The sequence below is a fragment of the Momordica charantia genome (genome assembly GCF_013281855.1).
Source record: "Momordica charantia cultivar OHB3-1 chromosome 3 unlocalized genomic scaffold, Mcharantia_2.0 BLBB01000003.1, whole genome shotgun sequence".
NCBI lineage: Eukaryota > Viridiplantae > Streptophyta > Magnoliopsida > Cucurbitales > Cucurbitaceae > Momordica > Momordica charantia.
In genome coordinates, this window is record NW_028275161.1 from 19,481,182 (window position 1) to 19,505,473 (window position 24,292).

At 36.1% G+C, this 24,292-nt stretch overlaps 4 protein-coding genes across 14 annotated transcripts; all 4 read right to left on the minus strand.

Annotated features, from left to right (window-relative positions):
• Positions 1–1,240: 1,240 nt before the first annotated feature.
• On the minus strand, positions 1,241–2,796 carry LOC111010823 (uncharacterized). Its single transcript, XM_022284390.2, has 2 exons — positions 2,368–2,796; positions 1,241–1,940 (listed from the first exon to the last, which is right to left on the minus strand). Exons 1-2 carry the CDS (start codon positions 2,509–2,511, stop codon positions 1,395–1,397), a joined length of 690 nt encoding a protein of 229 aa, XP_022140082.1. The 5' UTR covers positions 2,512–2,796; the 3' UTR covers positions 1,241–1,394.
• Positions 2,797–3,728: 932 nt separating this feature from the next.
• Positions 3,729–7,242, minus strand: LOC111010676 (uncharacterized). Its single transcript, XM_022284175.2, has 3 exons — positions 7,085–7,242; positions 6,828–6,985; positions 3,729–4,174 (listed from the first exon to the last, which is right to left on the minus strand). The coding sequence occupies exons 1-3, from the start codon at positions 7,163–7,165 to the stop codon at positions 4,078–4,080; spliced, it is 336 nt and encodes a 111-aa protein (XP_022139867.2). The 5' UTR covers positions 7,166–7,242; the 3' UTR covers positions 3,729–4,077.
• An 894-nt stretch (positions 7,243–8,136) lies between these two features.
• Positions 8,137–13,321, minus strand: LOC111010754 (Telomerase activating protein Est1). Of its 10 annotated transcripts, none has more exons than XM_022284284.2 (6): positions 12,800–13,321; positions 11,948–12,072; positions 11,234–11,866; positions 10,989–11,111; positions 10,735–10,910; positions 8,137–10,441 (listed from the first exon to the last, which is right to left on the minus strand). In XM_022284284.2, exons 2-6 carry the CDS (start codon positions 11,993–11,995, stop codon positions 8,434–8,436), a joined length of 2,988 nt encoding a protein of 995 aa, XP_022139976.1. In that variant the 5' UTR covers positions 11,996–12,072; positions 12,800–13,321; the 3' UTR covers positions 8,137–8,433. The 10 variants fall into 10 exon arrangements, with proteins under 10 accessions (XP_022139976.1, XP_087977983.1, XP_087977984.1 ...); XM_088121857.1 differs by having other exon boundaries at positions 12,883–13,320; XM_088121858.1 differs by having other exon boundaries at positions 11,234–11,839; positions 12,800–13,319.
• A 4,232-nt stretch (positions 13,322–17,553) lies between these two features.
• Positions 17,554–20,857, minus strand: LOC111010970 (VQ motif-containing protein). Of its 2 annotated transcripts, XM_022284570.2 has the most exons (2): positions 19,954–20,857; positions 17,554–18,034 (listed from the first exon to the last, which is right to left on the minus strand). In XM_022284570.2, the coding sequence occupies exons 1-2, from the start codon at positions 20,717–20,719 to the stop codon at positions 17,937–17,939; spliced, it is 864 nt and encodes a 287-aa protein (XP_022140262.1). In that variant the 5' UTR covers positions 20,720–20,857; the 3' UTR covers positions 17,554–17,936. The 2 variants fall into 2 exon arrangements, with proteins under 2 accessions (XP_022140262.1, XP_087978387.1); XM_088122261.1 differs by lacking the exon at positions 17,554–18,034 and having other exon boundaries at positions 19,653–20,856.
• Positions 20,858–24,292: the final 3,435 nt, after the last annotated feature.

A 24,292-nucleotide genomic window follows, 5' to 3' on the forward strand; every position in this document is an offset into this window, starting at 1 on the left:
AACTTGCAGCGCTTGAATTTTGATTATTACCTGAAGCAGCTGCAGATGAAGAAGCCGTAGCGCCACTGCCGTTGATGGTCCACGTGGAGGCATCTGACACCGCCGGATTAAGATCGTCGCCAAAGCTCCGATGAGGCCAATTTTGTAATTCTGCTCCAAACGAATAAACCCCCACATGATCGAGAGTAGACTGATTGAAAATCTGCGGCGACTCCACAGACGCCAAATACCCACCACTAGTACTGGCAAATTCTACCGCCGCCGCAGGAGGAGGAGGAGGAGGCAGTGACGTGACGGCGGCGGCAGCGGTGGTTATTTTGGGACGCTTTCCTTTTCTAGAACCGCCGCCGACGGGGACGTTACGGAGGGTGCCGCCTTGAGTCCAGTACCTTCTACATGACTTGCAAAAATAGCGTGGCTGTGAGAGGCTGTAATTATTATAGTAACAGAATTTGGTGTTGAAGGAGTGACAGCGAGGGCATTTCTCTTTCTGTGCCTTCATCGTCGTCTGATCTTCATTTGCAGTAGTAGTGGCCATCTTTTGTTGCCTATAAAAAAAAATGAAAATTTGAGCTTAAATTGGGATTTTGGTGTGGTGTGGGAAAAGGGTAGTATTGACTTTGGGAGTTTGGGGCTTGGATTTTGGTGCGCATGCAAAAAAAGGGAGCGTTTTTTTGGTCGATCAGGGCCCTCGACGTGGCCTAACCGTTTTAAAAGAAGCTCAAGATAATAATAATATTCATTTTTGGTCATAAATATATAATATAATATAGTACTTACCTGAAGCTTGTGAAGATTTCTAGAGATGTTGAACGTTGGCGTCATATCATATGTTTCTTGTTTCTCTCTTTCCAAGTTACAAGACTAAACAAAAACAACCATAAATTCGGCTTTTTCTTTCAAGTGCCTAACAATAATATTCTGATTGCAATGGTCTCCACTCTTGAGAGAAACCGCCATTAATTTCTTTTGTTTTTTATTTAAAAAGAGTATTATTCCATTCTAGAACTCTTCCAGTTCCGTTTACATGCATGCGTGGTCAAAACGCGTATTTATTATTTATTATTTGATATACATTTCTATGCATGTTTTGATAATATTGTTTATTTAGGATTTAAACCGCCAAAATTCTGTTCTTAAATTATGTGCAAGATGCGTCTCGTGTCAACTTCATCTCTTTGCCACCAAATTGGTCCGAAATTATATGCTCGTCATAAAAAAAAAACAAAAAAACAAAAAATTTGTAATTTAAGGGCCTGCTTAATCCAAAACAAAAACAACATACATAAAATATTCATCCGTGGAAAGCCAAAAAGATCAAGATTGAAAGAAGATTGATTTCATTTGATTTTGATGGAAGATAAAATAGAAGTGATCATCGAAGGCAGCCATTTTCAATCATCATCAAGCTTCGTCCCAGATTTTCTCCTGAGTTGCTCAACATCCTCATCCACCACCTTCTTCTGGTCGTCACCGTTGGTCCCCATTACCGTGTCCTTTATCTTCTGCGTCGTGTCCTTGGCCGCTTCCCATGCCCCCTGAACCGTCTGCTTCGCCTTCTCCCCGATATTCTGCGCCCCCTCCTTCGCCGCTCCGGCAGCATCTTCCGTCTTCTCCTTCATCCCCTTCGCGGATTCCTTAGCTCTCTCCGTCGCGTGCTCCGCCGTCTCCGCTGCCCTTTCGGTGCCCTCCTTCGCCTTCTCCTTCGCGTCGTGTGCGTAGTCTTTTACTTTCTCCTTGGCGGCGCGTGCAGTCTCCGCCGCTCTGTTGCTACTCTCTTCCGCCGCATCTTTGGTCGCTTCTGCGTACTCTTTGGCTTTCTCCTTCATTCCTTGGCCTCCTTCCTTCGTTCTCTCCTTCGCGTCCTCGTAAGCCAAGTCTGGCCTCGGGTAAGCCAAGTCTGGCCTCGGGTCGCTGTTCGCCTCCCCGCCATTTTCACCCTAAACCGCAGACAATAAGAAGAATCTTAGACAAAATAATAAGAATTTGTTCTTACTACTATCAAATATTTAATATTTAAAAAAAAAATTAGGTCACTTCGGTAGCCAAATATTTTCGAAATAAAAAATCAATCTTGACTACAGTTAAAAAATTGACACTTCATTGTTTAAATTGTTTGTTGTTTTTTAAATTTAAAGGTGGTCCTTAGTTTTGAATTCCAAATAAGCTTTCACCACGCTTAGTCTAGAAATTTAAAGAATTTTAAGATCACGCATTGAACTAATACTAATGATCACCAAATTAACTCAACAAATAAAGATTAAAACTTTGTAAAAGGTCAGAGTAGATACAACTTCGAAAATTTAAAAAGCTAATTGAAACTTCCCAAATGAACAGAATCAAAATATATGAGGAATTAAATTATACCCAGGGATGTTTAGAGGCGGAAGTAGCAAAAGAGATTCTGGAAATCTTGGTGGAAGATCTTAGAGATGGAGAAGCATTGGGAAAGGGCTTGCCTTTGCAGAGGTTGAAGATGAGATTTTTGGCTAAGGAGATGGTGGCCGCCATCGTTTCAATTATCAAGATGAGATTCAGAACACACACCACGCAGATTTCTTCTCTGAACGTGTTTGATTCGGTGGTGTTACTGTGTTGTAAGCTGCAGTTATAGAGAGAAGTGGCAGAGTTTGCTACATGACACGTGGAGCTTTTGAAGCCACGTGGATGATGCTGTGCTTGCCTCGTTGTTCAAACTGCCTGCCCATTCAACACGTTCAAAATAAAATCCTATCAAACAGTTTACTAATTGGTAATTACATACCATATTTTGGTTTTTTAGTCTTCTATCTTCATTTAGAACAAAATTTTTCAAGTTTACCTGTCGAAAAACTCGTCTTTGTAAAATGTATGAAGTATTCCTTTGCAAAAAAAAAAAAAAAACGTTATGAAGTATTGCAAATAACTGTTTATATATAAATATATATATATATATATATATATTAAAATAATTGCTCAATATTTCCCAAGTTCAAGCCACGCATGCGTGCAAATGGGGATTTAACGCTATTGATACTTGTTTCTGACAAAATAATTTATACTTGTTTCTGATAAAGAAATTATAAGTTCTCAAAAATTACTAAGTATAAATATATATATATTGAGATGTAGTACAAAACTATAAAAATAAAAAAAAATACAAGAATTTTCATTTATCTACCATATTAAAAATTCTCTGTATATATCATAATTGTTGAACTAGAGCTTACGTTAATATCAACCACTGCAGTCAACTGTTGTTTGACTAAGTAGCACATCACCATAGAAGTATACTTCGAACGTAATTATCAAAATATCATCATTTATCTTTGGTTAAATGTATTTTTCAATCAGTGCCTTCTGACACGTGTCACGTATTTGCCATCCAACACAATGATCAAAAAAGTCTCCAGCAACCTCGCAATGTTTTGTATTAAAACTCATAAAAATCCAATTAAACTAACATGCAGAGGTTTTGCTTTCCAATCATTTGTTTATCTTAGCCATTTATGCCTTTCCATTTCATGGCTCTTAACCAAATGAACTCTTTACAAGGCAAGATGAGAAAGGGGATGGGGAAGAAAGAAAAATCATTAAGGAAAACTTTTAGACAAAAGCTGCAATGCAAGTGACCAATCAACAAAATAATCTCAGATTCCTCATGTTTAATTTCAGGAAGTGGGGAAGCTAGGCTAGGAATCTTCTTTCTCTGTAAGAAACAAGAATAGCATCCCAAGAGAAAAATGGAATAAAGACACAACAACAATGAGCCTTTACTTCTGTATATATTAGTCTTTCCTCTTCTAACTTTCACATCAAACACAAAAAAGGATGAAGTTCTTTTTACAGTTACCGTGCTGTTCGTGCTTCTGTTACATCAAGCAGAAAAAGGGAAAGCACAAGGAGGAGGAATCCAAGAATGAATGAAGTTGCCATTCCAAGTGTTTCTTCTGCAAATCATGTTTCTTTTTTCCCCTCTTGAAATAATGGAAGATGTTGTTGTACTTGTACCTGATTGATTTATAAAGCCTATATCATCGCCTAAGGAAAATCTCTTCCAGCTTGGTGTCTTGGTTTAAAATGCTGTAAAAGTAGAAATCATTCGTTTTTTTCACTTTTATCTTGGCTCTTTGGCGCCAACTGCAGTTCTTCCATTTGATTCTTCACTGAAACCAACCCAGTCTGAGAAAGAAACCTGAATCATAGAAATCCAAGCAACTCATTCATAAGCATCCCAATGATAAAAACAGTAGGGTAGTTAGTAACAGGATTCTGAAAAAGATGTACAAGTGAAACTCAAGTTTCATTAGCCATCTAGGTTGCCAATTCAGCATAATGTATCAACTAGCATATGGTTTGCATCTGCCCAGGCATATGCAAATTACAAACGCATAACATCAATGTTAATCTGTGGGCCGAGGAGGGCCCATAATAAGAGGTAGGGATAAGGGACAACACAGATACAATGCAACATGAATATGCCGTTTATAATACAGCAATGTTAATTGTATATTTTTAAATAATGTAATGCCTTGAAACAGAGATTCATGTAGAGGATCTAGCTAGAACCATAAAATCAAAACTTTGAACAATTTGATATCTCATATCAAGATTTAAAAAAAAAAATTCAAATCAAACATTTGCAGTCAATTATATACTTGAAAGGCAAAGCTTTAACAAACAAACCAATATTCTCACTCATATATTTATCATGTTTCAGCAATGGGGCAAGCCTGCAACAGATGTACAAAGTGGCCGAAATTACTAAAAAGTTCTAAAAGATTTGGCACCAGAATGTTGTGTCCAAATGTTGCAATATCATTTTATTGGACCCATACAAACTTAAAAAAATGGAGAGTTCATAGTTCATGAATCGGCTAAATCCAGAACATAGAAGCCCCCATTAGCATTCCAGAAAGTGGAAGCTACCATTTAAAGGAGGAAAGAAAGAGAAGCCAAAAATTATGGCATGCCCTATGCATTATGGTGAAGATTGTCAGCATAATATATTACAGATTAGAGATCAAATTTGAACCATTCATTTTCTTTTAAGGCATTCTCCTTTCTCCCACGATACATAGACTTGATGGATGCTACCCAGCAACTTAACAATACATATGTGATACTCTGTACTTCCTAGTAAAAGTATTTCGATAAATTTCCCAGTCTCTAGCTTCTTTCAAATTTTCTCATATGTTATAATCTTATCTTGGATGCTATCTGCTCTCTGCTCTTGCTAATTCTATTTATCATGTTAGGTGGCCTTAAACTCTTCAGTCTTCCTAGGAACTATTGTGAGCTATTTCCAAAATTTCCCTAGCCACCTCTAGCCCTTAGGACCTTTGCCTTTTAACATATAATAAATAACCTTATTTCCTGTTAGCAGATGCCACTGAAAACCAAGACTTTCAGCCTCTCGTATTGTAAGTATTCAATATAATTGATTGGATTATTTGGAAATAAGGCTGGCATGCTGGAGCTGAACTAGTATCCTACATAATTGTCCTTGCATTGCATCATGATAGTACATAAGTAATGCATAAACTAACCATACACATAGTTGTATGATATGCTAGTTAGTCAATCTGCATGAAATTGAAAATCAGACTTTATTGATGGGGCCGGGACTTAATGTTCAGTTTCTAGCATAGGCTAAGTGATTCGTGAAAGAATAAAAAGTTTACAGCCTGTATTTCCATTTCAGATCAGTAAGTAATAAAGAGTTAGTTATAGCTATACTTTTACTCAGCCAGTCAGTAGTTTTACATCACTGTTAGTACAGACAGATACTTCTAGGTAATTAATCATCCTATCCTATGCCTTGATTTCATTTGTGGTCCTTTACAGGCAATTCCACTTCCTGGAGAAGTTGAGAACTCCCAAAAAAAAAAGGCCAATTCATTAAATTGCATGGTTATCTTTGTGAGAATCAAAAGCTGCACATCAATGGGCATCTATTTCACTTTAAGATATAACAGATTATAACTTGACATCAGTATTGCTATCGCTATTGCATTATTTTTTTGTATGTGTACGAATTTGCGCGCCTGAGATTTCTTATATGAGCTACTTATTGAGGTTCTCATAGTCTAACAATAGATCTTGCAAGTGTTCAGGCTGACAAGGGAAAGGCAGCATTGAGACAGGCATGACCTTTTTTTTTCCAATCTTCACCTGCCCATTTTTTGCTTCATGGACATTCCTATTTGTCCTACTTCAATAGTGATAATCATGGTTTTGGAGAGGTAGAGGCTACTAAAGTCATAATCAGGTCTCAAAAGAGCACAAGTTTTAAGACAAGCAAAAGCACCAATAACTGCTACAATGAAAATGACACAACACCAATGGACTGTAGCTGTAGTATGTGAAGAAAAAGGTTTCATAAAGGTACTTAGATGCCTTTGAGACCATAGGTTAAAAACTAAATATGCCACTGCCGCCTACCTAAGGTAGGGCAGTTATCTTCCTACGACTCCATCCTCCAGAGATTGTAGGATTATAGGATCAGGTTATAGTCTTGTAAGACTAATTAGATACATGTAAATTATCATTAAGCACACTCCAATGGCTATAAAACAAAAAATAAGTATATCAAAGGGGAAAAATGAAAAAATGGGCATGCTTTTTTATGAAAAAATTCATCAATAGAGTTGTTGAATTGGCATTTGAGGAAGAATTAAGTTACAAGCTTAAAGTGAGCTAACTTCCATAATAATATAATGCTTCTTAGAGACAATATATAAAAACAAACCCCCAACATCAAATTTATCAGGAGGAACAAGTAGAACCACGTGTATAAGAAGAACAATAACAATAAGTAAAGCAAGCATGAAAAAAGTTTAACCTACCAGTTGAGCAGCAAGAAAAGGGTCGCAGTTATAAGCACCAGGAAGGTAACATGAAGAATCAACCAAGAGTCGCTGGAAGAGAATGCGAGGCCAAGCATCAGGACGAGACACAGACCCAGCATCAGAAATGTTGACTTGAGTGTAGTCCATGTAGGACCCTGATTTCAGAAGGTAAAAAAACAAATGGGAATTCAATTGGAAGAATGGATTTGCAAGGGGGTGGGGAGATGGAAAATCAAAAGTGAATTTGAACTAACGTTGACGCCAGGGGCTAAAGCTCCGAGTAAAACTGCTTCTGCTGAAGATACTCCTCCATCGCCCGAATCGTTGCCTGCCATTGAAGAAGTACAGAGCAACCAGAGCGCGATCGAATTGGCTATGGAGCATTCATCCGAGTTCGAATCCTCCCACTCTACTAATGGGCTTTTTGGATCAACTTGGCCCGCTTTCCCTCCTAATAACACAGCAACATGGCCCATGATAAGATCAGCAGCTCTTCATTCTAAACTTTTTTCTTTTTTTTTTTAGTTCAACAAGATTGGATCTTCTAACCTCCCATATTCGCAGTTGAAGTTATAATATCATTCAACTATGTTTAGATTAGTCTAAACAATACATTAAAAATTGGAGAAAGAGTTTTCAAAACTTTGATTACCCCTTTCCATACACACTACTTTGTTTTAATATAATTAGGATGGAAATTTGAACCTGACTTCAAAAAAAATAGTATATTCCATGATTATGAGTATGCTAACGTTGGTAGTATTAGCCAATTATAGCTCGTAGGAAAAAAAAACTAGATTTTAGTTTCAAATTCTATGTTTAGTGTAGTTAATATAAATATAGGAGTAGAGTTTTTTTTTTTTTTGAAGTCATATATAAAGGTGGGGATTCAAACGAAGATAGGTGACTTAATTAATTGAACTATGCTCAAGTTAACGAATATTGCATATAGTGATGGCTCAATGTATTCATCCGTTAAGAATTAGAATATCATCACTTGCTAGATAAATTGAGGATGGTTTGTAAATGAAACCGTATTTTAGAGACCACTTCCACAGGGAATATAAAATTTAAGAATGATAAAAATATAAAAATCATTCCTCCCAAACCAAACTCAATGATTCAGAAAATATGAACAGAACAGATACCATCAATCACTGCCAAAATTTCCATACCCTCCCAAAGGTCAGCCTTCAAAATTATGATAAAGAATTTGGAAAATAGCAGTTCTTTCACTTGCATTTTGCCTGAGAACTCTTCAGCTGTATGTTCTGATAAATGCAGAAGAATCAAGTACAACATCTCATCAGACATAAATATCACCTTTCTCATGTTCTTAAGAAAAGAAAACAATCTTCTATAGTGTTTACATGAGATAGTTATATAATACACATTTACTTCAAACTCCTGCAACATCTACCTCTCTGCCAATTGCGAAATTCTTTCGACTTTCTGTACACTACACATGTATATACAACTGCAAACTTTTTCATTCAACAGTTTCGCATTTACGGTACTGAGAAACATTGAATGTTTGCCAAAGTTCAATGTGATGTATTGAACAAAGGAAGTGAGTTTGTTGAAACAAAATCTATGAAAATCCTCAATTCCCCATATAGGTGGGAGTTCTGCTAGCAGCATCTTTCTGGAGCTGCCATTCTTTCTCTTTTAGATACAGCAGAAGCGGCGGCTGCTCACTTCTCAAGTCAGTAGCACCGCAGCCATAAAGGTTCGGCCTTTCGTAACCATGGAAGATCATGTTTTTCTGGTTTTCATTAGTTCCATAAGCTAATGGGAAAGCTGGATGGCGCAATGGACTCTCCATATTCATTGTTTGATTATAACCCAATTGGCTCCCTGTTTGATACAAATAGTCATTCCTTGAAGCATCATTTCTTTGGAAGTTCATAAGATTTCCTGAAGCATTGTAGGGAGCTGGCATTAACTGACTACTATCCCGCTCCAGATTGTGATTCTCCCGATACTGACGAAGCCATTCAGAAGAAGTCATTCGATGCGTGAACGGTTGTATATTCGGAAGGCCAGCAGTCAAGGGGCCATATGCATGTGTCCCATGAGTGGCAGGCCAATTTGGACTTCCTCTAAAAGCATTTGAGAATGTACCATTTTGGTCGATGTCCCTAGTGATTTTGCTTTCGGACATGCCAGCATTGGTACCATTAAACCAAACGGCATCATCAGGTAAATAAGGAGCTGAAGGTGTTGGGGCTGAATAGGGAGGAGGAGGAAACTGGTATGATTTTCCAGATTCACGGCTGGGACTCGAAGCAGAATTCTCGGTATCACCAAGTCTAGAACCATTTATAAACGTCGGAGTTAACTCGTCAATCGGCTGTAAACCAGGTTTAGCAAAACCATTTGTCCCTTTCTCTCTATCAGGGTTCAAAGTAAAACCTCCTCTATTGAGCACCCAGGCACTGAGAGAGGGGGGGCCAGCAGATATGGAGCCTTCTGACATTTGATGTTCTCTTGTATCTTTTACCATAGTATCATGCTGCTCAGATAACTTGTTTGAGTTGACATTTGTAATGTCTGTTTGAAAAGCAAAGGGATCACTCTGGCCCTGAGTCTGTGCTATAAGTAGCGATGTAGCACGCCTCAAGCATTCATCAGAAGAAACGGTCTGATCCTCCACGCTTTTTGGTGAAATTTCACCGTTCCCTGCAATAGAGATCGGTGCAGAATTATACCTCATAAGGGGCTTGAAAAGAATGACTTCTTCATCTTCAACCGTGACAAATTTCTTATTCAGATGGTTCTGATCCTGAACTTCATCTGGGATATCTTCACCGACGTCCCGAGTTGGCACTTGCGGATCTGGACTAACAATGTTCGACTTTGCACTTTCCAATGCTTTCTTGTCTGCAAGTTCATTTTGTTCTACTATGTAAAAGACCTTCCGCGTCTTATCGTGGATGATACACTTTGGAGAATCATTAGCTGTGTTGGAAATTTTGGTAGCAGCAACAATTATGCGGTAAGCACGATGTTTTCCTCCAAATTTGTAGTTGTCCATGTGTTCCCAGTGAGATGAGAAATCTAATGGTTCATGTGCAGAAGCCAAAGGTGTGAAGCCCCTTAATTCATAGTCTTCCCACAGTGGGATAGCAAGTGAAGACTCTGCGTCAACTGTATTAACATTCAGTCTCTCTAGAAGGTTAACAAAAACACCAAAAAAGTAAGACATGGAACTTCTGCTCTTTTCATCAGAACCATATTTTGATACTCCATCAAGAACGTTCGCTAACCACTCCACAAAGACGAGCACAGCGGGTAAAAGAGGGAAAGAAACCAATTGGGTTGCCTTCAAACATCTCTCAATTAGGCGTCCCATGACAACAAAGGTAGCAGCCAATGCCAAGTGGGTCAGCTCAAGTTGCTGCATATCATTCAGATCAGTTTTAATAAAAAGATTCTGAAGCATGAAGATGAATACGGAAACAATTTGGATGGCTCGGAACGGGCCTGTTCTCACTGAATCCAAAAGCTTATAGGACTCTAATGAAACACTTAGCTCAGAATCATCTACAGACAAGAGTTCATCTAGCCATCTCATCATAGATGACAATGTACTTGTGAATTCCTCCAAACTGTAATGCATCAAAATCCAGCGGGAAATGTTAGAAAACGAAAAAAATGATTGAATTCAATGGAGATGGAATAGGCAAAGCAAAAAATGATGACCGCTTCAGTTCAGCAGTCTTGCTACGAAATTTAGCATCAAGTTGATTCTAACACTAGAAACAACTTCATCAGAATTGAAAAGTTGGTCATGTCTAATTTTACAGAATTGAAAAGTTGAAATGCATCTGTATAAGTCTCAATGAAAATGTGTATACGGTGAAATCAGTCGATTCACAAAAATTTTGAGCGGTTAAAATACCTGGATTTTATGAAAAAGAACCCCAATGTTCTGATAAGAAGAGAAAACAAGTCTGTCTCTGAAGACTTGTGATCATCTTTGGTCTGTGATTTGATTTCAAGACAGCTCTTTTCAGACGGCCTTAAGAAACTGAACTGGACATCCACAGACAGGGAAGGCAGAAGAGACGACCTATTCTGTAAGATCACATTGTTAACATTTGCAAATGCCACAATATTGGTAAAAAGTAAAATGCAACGCAGAATGTATCTTACTCTTTCAAATAGTAATATAAGATTATCCCAAGCATCAGGGAACGGTTCTTTGACTGCAGAACTTCTCGCACAGTGGTACATAGCAAGAAACTGATCATTAACATATGTTGCCAATACAGCCAACTGGGAAGAAATATAAACAGGTGAGTAAAAAAACTAATGCCATCTCATATCATGGTTTGAAAATCAAAAGATCATAAGATGACCCTACCTAATTTTATTTATTGACAGTAACAAAGAATTACCTGATTTTGCGGGTTTCCGCTATCCGGCCAAACCATTGTTGCTTCTAAGTAATGAGTAGCAGCAGCTAACCACTTATGGGAATGGAGATCTGGCTTTTCATGCTGCTCCATGTACCTAGCAAGATCCCCGAGGCAAACTAAAAGACGATGACATAAAAATTGACATTTCTTCTTCTTCTTCGGATTGATGCCTTTAGAAACACCAAATGCCTTATATAACAAGCCTTCTTTTGGAAGCCCATAATATTCTCTGATTTTAGAGATCACTTTTTGGTAGAATTTTGTTGCTTCCAATAGAAACAACCTAAATTCTGCAATATAATTGCTACTACTTCTCTGCACGTCATTAGGATTTTTTGTTATCACCAACTTTGGGCTCTCCGCATTTGCTGAGCTTCTCTTGATTCTTTTCCGAAACTCATCAATATGCTTGTAATGAAGCTTCCACAGAGAGTATTCAATATCTTGAAGCTCTACTTGTTCATGGTCACTGATGAAGATTCTCTCATAAATTGAACAAACTTTGTGGTACAGATCTTTAACATCTGAATGCAATATCCCTTTGGAAAGGATTGATGCTGTCAACTGCTTTTCCAAGCTTGCAACCTGAAAGACACACTCAGATCCCTGAAACTGAAAGCATAACAATTTGCAAAAGAAATTGGAACGAGAATTTATAAGCATGACAAGCTAGAATTTTATGCAGCAAATTACCTCGTTAAGCAAGCTTTCCTTTCTGTTTTGATTTGTACTGGAAGTCATGGTTAAAATTAAGCAGCTTATTTCAAGGTACACTACCTTTGAAACATCAAGTGCATTACATTCACATGTAAGTCAACCTGTGAGAAGATCAAAATTTAAACCATCAAGCCAAGCAACGAGAAGAATGAAAGAAGGATGTAAAAACTACGAAATCTGAGGTGTTATAAGACATCATTTCAAGTAGAGCCAAAAACAGAGGAGGGTCAATTGGCCCCGTCAAGAAAGTTTCTAGATCCGCTCCTGGTTTCAAGCACTTTTTAGTACAGTGAGGAGCTTTCTATAGTGTAGCAACACCCAAACGCCAACTTGGATCTCAGAGAGAAATTAGGGAATATAATGAAGAAATATTCCCAAATTTAGCACTTTGAAAATAGCTTCAGAATACAAAGAACTAAACACCAACTAAAGAACTTAGAAAATAAATTCTATAAGAGGAAATTCATTCTCAGAAGCCAACATGAATCCCAGATGAAAATCACCACCATCAATTCAAAGTATAGTTAGGCAGGGAAAGAATTCAACTGGTTAGAGAGTAGAGTTAGTAAACCAAACACGCAAACCTTAATCCTCAACAATTTATGACTATTGGGTGTGTTTTTTTTAAAGGGTATACCCCAAAACTCAACACCAATCCTGTAGAAAAAGATGGCTGCATCAGACACCAGAAATAGTTTCTGAGAAACCCCACATGAAGTGAAGTAGAGAGCAGCCGCCCCAAGAAGATTACAAGGCAAGATAGAAAGAAAAGTAAAAAAGGGATGCGTATCAAAGAACAAAACTGGAAGAAATTAGGCAAAATCTGACCAAGTAGAAACAGAATTTCAGATGTATGTAAAAAAGATTTGAAGATACGCCAAGGCTCGACAGAGTTTAAGAGGAAAGGGCACCTCAGTGGAGAGGCAAGGGAGGGGTACGCATCAAAAGCTTTGGAACAGCTCTATCGCCATTAAAGAATCGCAGCAAATATATTTGGAGCAGAGGCCAAAACAAATTGTCCAGCCAAAAGTGCACACTTGGAGGTTAGACAGAGACGGATAAAGAGAGCTACGAAAGAAGAGTTCGCCACCTGTACGTTTTCAGCAGTAAAACAGACAAAGCAAAAGGGTGACAAGAACCAAAAAAAAAATTAAAACTTTAAAAAGACTAAAGAAGAGAAGACCAAGACCAATCTGCCCTTTTGTAAATTGATTGATATCCTTCTATCAATTTCACCGCTTAGCCATCTTTTCAGAAAACCAGCTTCTCCCAAAACTCACATCAGGAAGTAGTAGAAGAAGAAAAAAAGTAGGCTTCTCCCAAAACTCACATCAGGAAGTAGTAGAAGAAGAAAAAAAGTAGAGTTGTACTTTAATAATTTTATACAACCTATTTTTTATTGTTTGTTGAAAAGTTCCAAAAGAAAACTAAAAAGAAATGAAGAACAAATAGCAGCGGCTGAACATCCCCTGTGTTTATTGACTAATCAGAGAAGATCCCTTGTAATTCAAGCTAAGTGGCCATTAGCAAGCCATATTCAATTGGGATTACTTGCCTACTTGTCGTGTACCGTAGTAATTCAATCTTCATAGTGCAATCGCCGTTCATCCTGATCAAAGTGGCGATCTTTCACTTCAATGGTTGATCTGGGACAAGTTGGTACCCGAAAGTTTTCCCTTTGATGGTACTTCTTAACAATCCAAACTGATATGATATTCTTAACAATGTTATTCTGAAGCTTTTCATTTTGGTGAGGGTTGTAAAAATTCTTTTTTAGCTAAATTACAGGTTTGTTCCAGTTTCAATTTAATCTCTATATTGTGTCGATTAACTCTAAACTTTAATATAGTTAACTAATTAATATAATAGGACAAACCAAAAATATAACTAGGTTAAATTCAAATCTTTAAAACCACATACCAAATTGTGACCATGCAAGAAGACTAAATTTGTAACTCAATCCTAGTTTTCTCATTTTTGTATGTTAAATATCACATTTTTCATTCGGGATTGGCTAAGACATTCTAATTACAAGTCTCAAACTTTTCTTTTTCCAAGGGCATTGTGGCAAACGATCTAACATGTGGTGACTGGTGATGGAGTCTGAATGATTCTGTACCTTCTAAAGGCACTGAAAAATATGCAAAATAACAGTGTGAACAAATTTATTTGAAGATGCTCTGATTATACAAAAGTCAAAAAGTTTTGGCACACAACTTTACTACATTCGATTTTCTAATCATGATTCTTCTCTAAGAGGCTTTCACTAATCATTATTCCTCACTATAGCGTTAGTCCATGAAATCTTACAATTTTAGTTTAATAAGTGCGGTTCAGATGTTCTTTGCAAGTGATAACAGCCTAATTTCTTTTCTTTTTTTAAATAAGGATAAAAAACCCTAATTTATTAACAGTAATTAGTTTATAAATGGAAGTAATCTTTAAAAGGGTTGGGAAGTTCCAATCCTATTAGATTTCAACCACCAAATTGTCAAAGACTCACTAAGCTATCATTAGTGAACTATTATAATTAACAATCTAGTTTTAATCACAGCTTATAACATCAACGAAATGTTGATGTCACATCTTATACTCACAGTCACATAGGGTATTTTTAATGGCTAATAAAAATATTTGTCACATTTATAAATTTAGCAACCACTTTTTGTTGGGTAAATACGGTAAAAACTTTTAAGTCTGGATTTTTTTTTTGTTTTTTCAATTTTAACAGGATGAATTGGATTGGTCTGACGTCAGACTCCCCCTCATACGACTCCTCATTCAATTCTTTACAAATCATTGGATCCTTTTTCTTTTTTCTAGTATATTTTATATTATCAAATATATAACAGATATACCAAATATAATGACTTAGGAATGTGATATTTCATATTTAATATATCGATAATAAATATTCTTCGAGTTAAAGATTTTGGTTTAAGTAATATGGTAAGTTTTCTTATTAATATATACTTAAACATCGTAGATTTAAGTATATTGGTGACATACTTTAGAGTAGATATATCACTTATATAACTTATATATTTAATATGAAGTATATTACTTATATATTTGATATTACGTATCTCATACTTCGATAACATAACTGATATATCAAATATAAATTATTTTATTGATATGGTTGATATATCAATAATATATATGTAACTAATATACTTAATATGAACGATGTTATACATGATATTAGGTAAATCAGTTATACTTAACATAAAACATATCATACTTGATATTTGGTGTTGGTATATCATCACGATGAGTAGAATCTACTTTATATTTGTTATTACCCATTAATTTTTTGCTATATCAGTGAGTGGCCTATATATATATACCTATAATACTATGTCAACATGTCAATATTTCCATAATATTTTAAAAAAATCGATAAAATATGTAAAATATCACAAATATAGACATAATATTAATATTAATCATTTTTAATTTATCTAGGGATAGTGAAATATTTATTTGTCAATTTATATATTTTTCATGAATTTTTTATTTTTATCATTTTTACAGAAATATCAATTTTTCATAAATTGGGATTTCGGACATCCATCCACATTTAAAATTTCGGTGTAATATGCATAGGACGTGGTCCACCTATTTATCCGGAAAAAAAGACGTCAAATTAATGGCAAGATGGTCTACGTAGTGGTTATTAGGTAGAATGATATTTGGGCTTGGATCGTCTAAGTTGCAATGAAGAGTGTTTATGGTGAGCCCTATCCCTACGGCCGTTGGATTAAGACATGAGAGTTCTAAAAGACAGTACTGCGGGCCCAGGCGAGGAGAAGAAGGTTCAAGAATCTGAACCCTAAAAAAGCTGCAGATTTTGAACCCTAATTTCTAGTGACCCGTGGTCTAAGTCCAACCAAATACAGTCATTAGGGTCCACCGGACATCAATGTTGATAAGAAGAGAACCCACCGGAAAAATCTCTTTAATTATTATTTTTACGTACGTACTTTCCTTCTATTTGAATTTGAACTATACGGTCCTACTTTCTCTGTTCTGGGCCACAACCAGGCCCAATTTCTAATAAGTCGATGATCAGGCTCAGGCCCAGGCCCTCTGATCCAGTTACTCATCCTCCAATACCCTTCCCATTTCTAAAAACTTATCATTCTAGTCTCTTCATTTTTATTTCAATTATAATTTTAGCATCACATTTCATTCATTAAATTTATTCAAAAACTTGTATTAAATGATTTTTATTATATATAAAATTTGTGTTAAAATTTAAACATCAAAACGAACGTTGACTAGAATAATCCAAATGAATGTTTTGAAAGTATAAAGGCAAAAATGAACCAGTCAAAAGTAAAGGGACTAAAATAATATTTAAACCATAAAACAAAAATCTATCTATTTCACAAGTTTCTAACTATTAGTAAAGGATGAGTATATAACATTATATTATGATTATCGTGGTCTAAGGTAAACCCTACATGTGAATTTCATATCTCAATCAGATTAGGAAAAAAAAATTGATAACTTTTTCTTTTTTGAAAAAAAAAATGAAGAGGAACAAATTAGAGAAATTTTGGACATTACACGCTAATTAATTTAACTTAACCTAGGGTATTAATGTGGTGTATCAATTGACTTTGGCTTAAATGGTGAAGAAAATGATGCCTAAAATATTGGGTGATGTGCAAAATCAGGATAGAAATACAAATATTGGAAATGTGATGGTAACTTTAAAGTCAACCATGAATCATCATGTGTCATGTTACTTGTTGTCATACAAGACTTACCCATTACGTTTCTAATCCTACCATGCCACATGTCCACAAATCACTACATACATGTTCTTGACCATTCAAAGTAAATAAAAAAAAATAACTGAAATAAATACATAAAAGGCTAAGTTTCTATATTTACTAGAAAATTCATTTAGAACGTATAAGATTAAAAATATAAATTTGCAGTACACAAGAAATAGAATTGTTATGAAATGAAGCCCAAACGTTACGTTAAATTGTTAATCATATTGTTGATTTTCTAATTTTAGAACTTCAATGGAGTTTAAATTTTACTTTTGATGAGTAGAGCGTCATATAAACAAGTTACCAGTGAATATGGTTATTCTGTAAACAAAAGAAATAAAAAACAAAAACCATTAACATTATCGAACATGCACCTAATTATTAAAATGCAATTTTATTGTTTTTAATAAGCAGGGTGAGAGATTTATCCTTCAACTTCGAGGTTGAATTATGTTTGAGTTGACAATTAAAATACAATGTACAACCGGAAGTAAGGGGAGACAAAAAAAAAAAAGTGAACCAATAATTTAATGGGCGTATTTATGAATAAATTTGAAAATTAAAAAACTGATTTCGAAGTTTAAGACATTTTTAATTTAATTCTTAATATCTTCTTTTGACTTCGTTGCAAAGATATTAATTTTTTTCCAATCAAGATCCTACTTAATTAATATTGCTGGAATTGAATAATGAAGGGTGATACATGATAGAGCATTTAAACTATTATTTTCCATGATATGGTCTTTTGAAGGTGAAATTTCCATATCCCTACCCAATTTTTCATAATCAATATGAAGCAAACATTTAATCAAAGATGCAAATTCACATCTTTCAGTAGTAGCAGTAAATAACCACCTATTTCTCCAATAAACAGTTCCCTAAAAATGAGGAATAAAGATAAAAACAAGAAATGAGATAGAGAATGGTGTAAGCAGACCAGATATTTGGGCATAAATTCGTAAGAAAGGATTATGATGTGGTTGACAGTAAAAAAAAAAAAAGTAGAAATTTAAAAGATACGTTGCTGGATTGGGTGGGCATTGTTAGTGGGAATCTACGCGAAGGCCAAACTTTGAGAGGGAAGAATGCCTTTATATCATCAATTGCCCATCCATGGCGTATTCCATTCCCCTTTGCCCTTTACACATCAATCAACCCTGCTGGTATCCCCACGATTACCGTCCCACTCTCGGGTAGTTTCGGTAGGAGATACGAAAAGGAAACAGAACTAACATCTCCATTGATACGAGAGATCTTTTCTTTTTGGTGGAACCTAAAAGCAAGAGCATGGAAAACTTTTATCCTTCCTTTCTCCACAAGGGTCTTATCCACTTGAAGTTTCAAAGTTGAAACCATAAAATGATTGAGGGCCAGCCAAGGAGTGATAGCAAGTTTGAAAAAGTTTCAAGTTTGCAATTAATGACACCCACCAACCCATACAAGTGTTTAAAAAGTCTACAAAAGCAAACCACATATACCAAACAAACAAGAGACACCACTACTCACTACTCACTACACACTACACAGTCAAACAAACAAACAAACAAACAAACAGCACTGAAAAAGACCGCCATGTTTTCTGGCTTTCCGCCCCCACCCACTTCTTCCTCTTTCTCTCTCTCTCTCTCTCTTCATCACAGCTTCCACTTCCTCTCCCTCCTTCACTTTCCCGTGTCCCATTTACTTTGAGGTTGTTTCGGCTTCTTGTCCAGAGTCAAGGCAAGTAGGGCAGCGTAAGTGTTAAGACTCGAGAGAGAGAGAGAGAGATTAAAAGCACCACTAGGCACTACCTTTATCCATGATCGCTTCACTTTAGCACTGCCCCAACCTTCGCCCTCAAGGGCCCCAAATATGGAAAAACTTAGCCTACAACAGCAACCCCCCCCCCCCCCCCCCCCTTCCATTTAATGAAACCTGACCCAGTTCATGTTCAAAACTAAACATCTCTCCTCTGGCTGGAAATTGTGCACTGAGATGCCCACTAAACAACTCTATTTATTGTTCCATCTTCAATGTCCCCATTTGACTACCTTGTCTGACAGGTAAACTCCTAAGCTTGCTTTTATAAAAGGTGTAATGGCCTGTTCTTGAGTGTAACTCATCAGGCTTGGCTTGACCCATGGATGGTTACTACTATTTTGTCAGCTGCCCAAACTAAGATGATAAGATTGGTTTTGTCCAATTAAAATTGTTGACCAGATTCACTTCAATATTAGCTTAGTTTTTGTTGACTGGTACAAAATCTGACTCCAGAAACAATTTCAAATGGGGCCACATCTCTCACATATCCTGTGGTGAGTTTTCTATCCTATCATGGCAAATGATCACAAGCTACTTCAGGCCTTGAAAGGGGGAATATTGTACATAAGATTAAAAAAAACTGGTATAACAAAACGGTGGAGAAAAGAAAAAAAAAGTTACAAACATGACAAAAGCTTACAAAATACAACACAAAAGGTAACAAAAGGTCAAGATTCCACACCCATCTTTTTACTCCCATCGTTGAAAGTTAGGCCAGGGTCGAGGCCGCTTTTCATAACCTTCCCCCACAAACACCTTCCTTTTCCATATTCATCTGCACTACACTAATTGCCTTGCCAATGCCAACAAAGACCCAACCCAGAACCGAATTAGACTTCGCATTTATATTACATTTATTGGGTGGGGAGTGTTGACTACACCACGAGCAGCAATAATGATAGAAAAAAACCAATTAATTTAGCCAAATTTATCAGATATGAAAGAAGTTCCCTTGTGCCTGAATTGGCTTGGGATTTGCTCTGAATCAAGTTCCCTATCATAGAATCTAAAGTTGTTTGTAAATTACCGTCATGGGTATGAAGAAAGAATCGACAGAACAATCAATAAACTTCGTAAAGGGGGAAACAGAATTGAATTTGAACTTTCCTCTTCTTCCTTCATCGACTTGTGAAGGAACAAACAAGGGAGAAAGTGAGAGACTAATTTTTATTTTTTATTTTTTTTTCACGAGAAGAAAAGAGATGCGGAACATCAAATTTTACAATTGAAGCAACAATCTATCATTCTCTGGAAATACATCATTACAAGCTTTATCACTCGCCTCCTTTTCATTATCATAAAATGCCATCACCCAGCAGCAACGTATAAGATCGAAAACGCAAAATCCATAAAGAAAAAAGAAAAGGGCACTTCAAGAAGTGGAAGAAGAACCTGGCACTCTAGGCGATGTCATTGGGAACAGAGGCAAGAGCCGGGGCTCAGAGTCCCGGGGGGTGGTAGTCGGCGATGGATGCAAGTAAAACCCCTTTTCTTTAATTGCTTTCTCTTCCGCCTCGGCGTCCAACTTCGCATTCCCATTCTTCAAATAGCTACAATTCGCCAACCCAGATCGATCAAACGGGTCGGGGATGAGCGGCGTGACCGGACTGAGAGCGAGCGCCGGGAAATCTAGAATACTCGGGGAAAGAATTTCAGGTTTTCTCGGAGAGAAGCCGGAATTACAGGAACCAAAAACAGGAATCAAGGGGTTAATCCTAAGTTTATTCAAAGAGTTCCTGCGCTCGTAAAGCTTGAACCCAGATTGCTGCCTTCTGGGCAGAGATTTAATGGGGGGAATGTGGGATTTGGAGACGGATTCAGAGTTTTGAGAGGCGGTGGCGGCGGGCTTGGCGGAGGCTTGCTTGGCGGTTTCAGGGGATCCGGTGAGCATTTGCACTACCTGTTTGAAGGAGGAGGTATCAGCTTGGACGAAGGTAGTGGGATAGGGATTTACGGACTCGGATCGAGTGATGAGTTTTGGAGAGTGCAAGTGCAATTGAGGCGGCGGCGGCGTTGGGGGCGGTGGAGGCATGAGCTGGACTCCATTGCTGGTGCTGGTGCTGCAGCTACTGGTGTTGGTGATGCGGCTACTGGGAGAAGGAAGAAGAGAAGAAGGGCTGGGGCTTGAGTTTTCTTGGTGATTCGAAGAGGTTTCCATTGATGGATTGTGATGAGCGATTTCTCCCACAGAGCTTAGAGAGAGAGAAGCAGAGGCCTGGGTTTGGGTTTGGGTTTGGGTTTGGGGTAGATGAGATATGAGGGAGGCATTCTTAATTTCTTACCTTTTGGTTTGGTAAGAAATGTTTTGGAGGGGACTTTTGAGCTCCTCTTTACTGTGTACTTTCAATCACCCATCATCCACACCGCACGTGGATTCCACGCTCCCATTCAAAATTATGTTGCCATACTTTTCTTCCTTTTTTTTTTAATTACAATTTCAATTCCAAGGGTTTAGAAAGTCTATAATAATTCCCTAATTTAAATTTTGTATTTAATAAATTTTGCCATTCACTGACTCTTTTAAATTCTTACTTAGATTAGTATTTTATAGAACATTTACGTTTTTAATTTTATGTTTAATATGTCTCCAAGGAGTTAGTGACTTATCATATACAAAAGAAAAATGTTCTTAAATATATTTGAAATTTTGGGAACCTATCAAACATTGTTTAAAGTTAATGAGATGTTATACACAGCTTTAAAGATTCGTGGCTAATTTTGAAATTTATTATTTTTTTAGGACATAATTTGGTGCGATATCTGTGAGTGTCTTGGCAAGCTTACGCGTTTCTCGACTAATCTCACAGAATAACTGTCTTATTTTACAACATTTGGTGCTGAAAACACATAGGAATTACTAATTCCTAAAGGAGGTGACCATCGTGAATTTAGTGTCAAATTTAGTATTAGCTAAAAGGTTATATCCCCTATAAACGATATAAATGTTCTAAAACATATCTAACAAAATTTCCGTCCTATTTCGAGTCAAGTATATTAGTTAGTTTAATTAGGTAAATGCTCAAAATCATTATGTTATATCTCAATAATTGTTGATTAGTATTTAATGATTAGTTAATTTGGTAAAATTAGATAATAGTTATTTTAAACAATTTTGTAAAAATTATGACAAGTAGCTACTATTAGGGAGTCACGTCATTTGTTTTCTTTCTAATATTTTGTTTAATTAGTGGCTGCACGGTTGATCTATTTTAATCAAATTTTAATGTAAGAGCTAAACAATTATGAGAATGGTTCATTAACGATTGATTTGTCATTATTTGATAACTTATATTATAATTAGAAAAACAAAATAAATTTAACTTGAGTTTCAGTCACCCATTCAATTAATCTTAAAATTCCATGATGATGTTTGATTTGTCTAATATATATAACAATTGTTTCTGCAAAAATCAGAGTAGGACACGTGACAGGTTCCGAGAGAGACAGCAAGGTGTAGGACTACATGCAGTTATCTTTGATCTTTGTGTATGCATACGGATACGACGCCATCATAGTTGTATAAGAAGGTGTTGAGGACTGACTATTTGCGACGCCTACAGGTGGCAGGGGACAAACCTGCCAGGTAGAGGCGCCACCCACTGACAGTCGGAAGCGTCCACCCCCACATCATGACCTCATACAGCTCGACACGTCCCTGCACCTGAAAACGTCGTTCTTTCTAATCGACCACTTGCGCCTATAAAAGGGAAGTACTCCTGTCACCAATCGGTAAATGAAAAATCTGTCACTAAAATTTTAAGGTGTCTTCTCCTATTACTTTTTCTCTGAACACTAACTCGAGTGTCGGAATACATTACACGGGATACCCCATCGACATTGAATTTTTAATTGCAGGCTCATTTGTCCATTGACAAACACACTCATCCGAGTGACATGTGGACCTCTCCAAAATTTGCTGTCAAATATTTATATATTTTTATTTAAAACAAAAGAAAAATCATTTCTATATTTAATTCATTTGTGCAAGTTACCGTGGATCCCACTTTATGTCATTTGTTTTAAGCAGTATTTTTAGAAATAGACAACTTTCTATTTGCTCAGAGCAAACAAAAAAAAAAGTTAACAATCTTGTACTCTCTACCTTACTGATGTCAAGCCTTTGGGTCCCAATTCACAACACATCTTTCTGATATTTTTGAATTATTTATAAAATTTTCACTATTACAATTGTCAGTTGCAATACTAGAATGATCATAGGGACCCTTCCACGTTGTACTTCAACACATATTAACACAAGTATCCAAGTTATTTTATCCATAATTGATGGTAGAATAAGGACAATAATAAATATAATTATTTTTTAATTAAAAAAATGCATTTCACAATTTTATAACAATTAAAAAACAACAAAAACAAAAAAGATAATCGAAATGTGGAAGGTGAATAATACGCGTGTAGGAGGAGAGTGGGGTGAGGCGACCTCGAGTGGTGCGCGCTATTCAATTGGCGGAGTTGAGAGAAATTTTGGACAACAAAAAGTAAGACAGAGTGGTGGAAGACGTCAAAACAAGATTCAAATTTCCCCACATTGACTTGCCTCCAGTCCAGTGGCAGATTCTGTAATATTACCTATTTAAAAGGTCATTCATTTATTGTACACCATAAATTTATTATATAACAAACACCCTTACTTTTGTTTTTTTACCACGTATTCAACAAAATTATTTGTACGCTCCCTGCACTATAATTATTCTATAACCAAAGTTGTAATATGGTTTTTATAATATGGTATAGTTGCAATTTATTGTTGGTGGGTGGTCCAAAAAGGGTCTAATGTGCTGAGTTTGATAAATTCGTTTACCAAATTTAATTAAACAGATTCGCTTACTCACAACTATTAGATATAAAACGTAGAGAATAAAACTTCTTGTCATATTTTTAATCGAGTGGACGATGGACGATAAAAGAGCAGAAACAACCAAATAAAGAACTATGTAGCATTTTAGTTTGCTTATTTTATAATTACAGATTATTTATTCATTTATATATTATTGTTACGGTTTTTAGGTATACTAAAAGTCAAAAACAATTAAATTCAATGATCTATCCTTCAAAGGGTAGTCAATAAAAAAAAAAAAATCAAGGTAGAAGAATTGCCAAACGTTAGATTCATTAAAACGATTTCCCTTTTTCCCCTTCTCTCTTTCGTTCTCATGAGTTGTCAGTCAACGTTTTGTGCCGTTCGTGAACTAAAAAATCATAAAAATAATAAAAATATAAATGATTTCATCAACTATATCTCCAGATGCAATATGACGTCAAAATGTAAATTTTTTAATTTAGTAAAAAACGTTTTGAAGAATAAGCAGAGATGAAATAATTGAACATTTTAAATATGAAATTATGTGGATACCAATAGTTTCTATCTCAAAATAAATTGATAAGAGAGTTCATGCCTATTCCAAATTTTTGTTAAATTATTCATTTTTTCAACGTGAGACCATTAACAATAAACCTTCTAATTTTAAGGTTAAACAGGCTATTATCATCCAATTATATTAAGTATTTTTTCTTCTAACTTCAAATCACGATCGAATTAAGTGAAAGATCAATGTAATTAAAAGATGTTATGGAGATGGGTAAAAAAAAGTTATTAGAGTTTTTGTTTTGTGTATGTTGTTGGCAGAAGAAAGTCAGAGGTAGGCGTTGTGATGCTCTCATTGAAGTTGACACATTGGTGCGGTGCCTTAGGAATCTCAACTCAAGCTTT

Coding starts and splice junctions, on each gene's coding strand:
- LOC111010823 (XM_022284390.2), bottom strand. CDS start 2,511: ATGGCGGCCACCATCTCCTTAGCCAAAAATCTCATCTTCAACCTCTGC. Junction 1,941..2,367: donor CCGCCTCTAAACATCCCTGG/GTATAATTTAAT, acceptor TCTGCGGTTTAG/GGTGAAAATGGCGGGGAGGC.
- LOC111010676 (XM_022284175.2), bottom strand. CDS start 7,165: ATGGCAGGCAACGATTCGGGCGATGGAGGAGTATCTTCAGCAGAAGCA. Junction 6,986..7,084: donor CTTTAGCCCCTGGCGTCAAC/GTTAGTTCAAAT, acceptor TTCTGAAATCAG/GGTCCTACATGGACTACACT. Junction 4,175..6,827: donor CTTTTCTTGCTGCTCAACTG/GTAGGTTAAACT, acceptor TCTATGATTCAG/GTTTCTTTCTCAGACTGGGT.
- LOC111010754 (XM_022284284.2), bottom strand. CDS start 11,995: ATGACTTCCAGTACAAATCAAAACAGAAAGGAAAGCTTGCTTAACGAG. Junction 11,867..11,947: donor AGGAAAGCTTGCTTAACGAG/GTAATTTGCTGC, acceptor TTATGCTTTCAG/TTTCAGGGATCTGAGTGTGT. Junction 10,442..10,734: donor TTCTTTTTCATAAAATCCAG/GTATTTTAACCG, acceptor GATGCATTACAG/TTTGGAGGAATTCACAAGTA.
- LOC111010970 (XM_022284570.2), bottom strand. CDS start 20,719: ATGGAAACCTCTTCGAATCACCAAGAAAACTCAAGCCCCAGCCCTTCT. Junction 18,035..19,953: donor GACATCGCCTAGAGTGCCAG/GTTCTTCTTCCA, acceptor TCTTGCTTTTAG/GTTCCACCAAAAAGAAAAGA.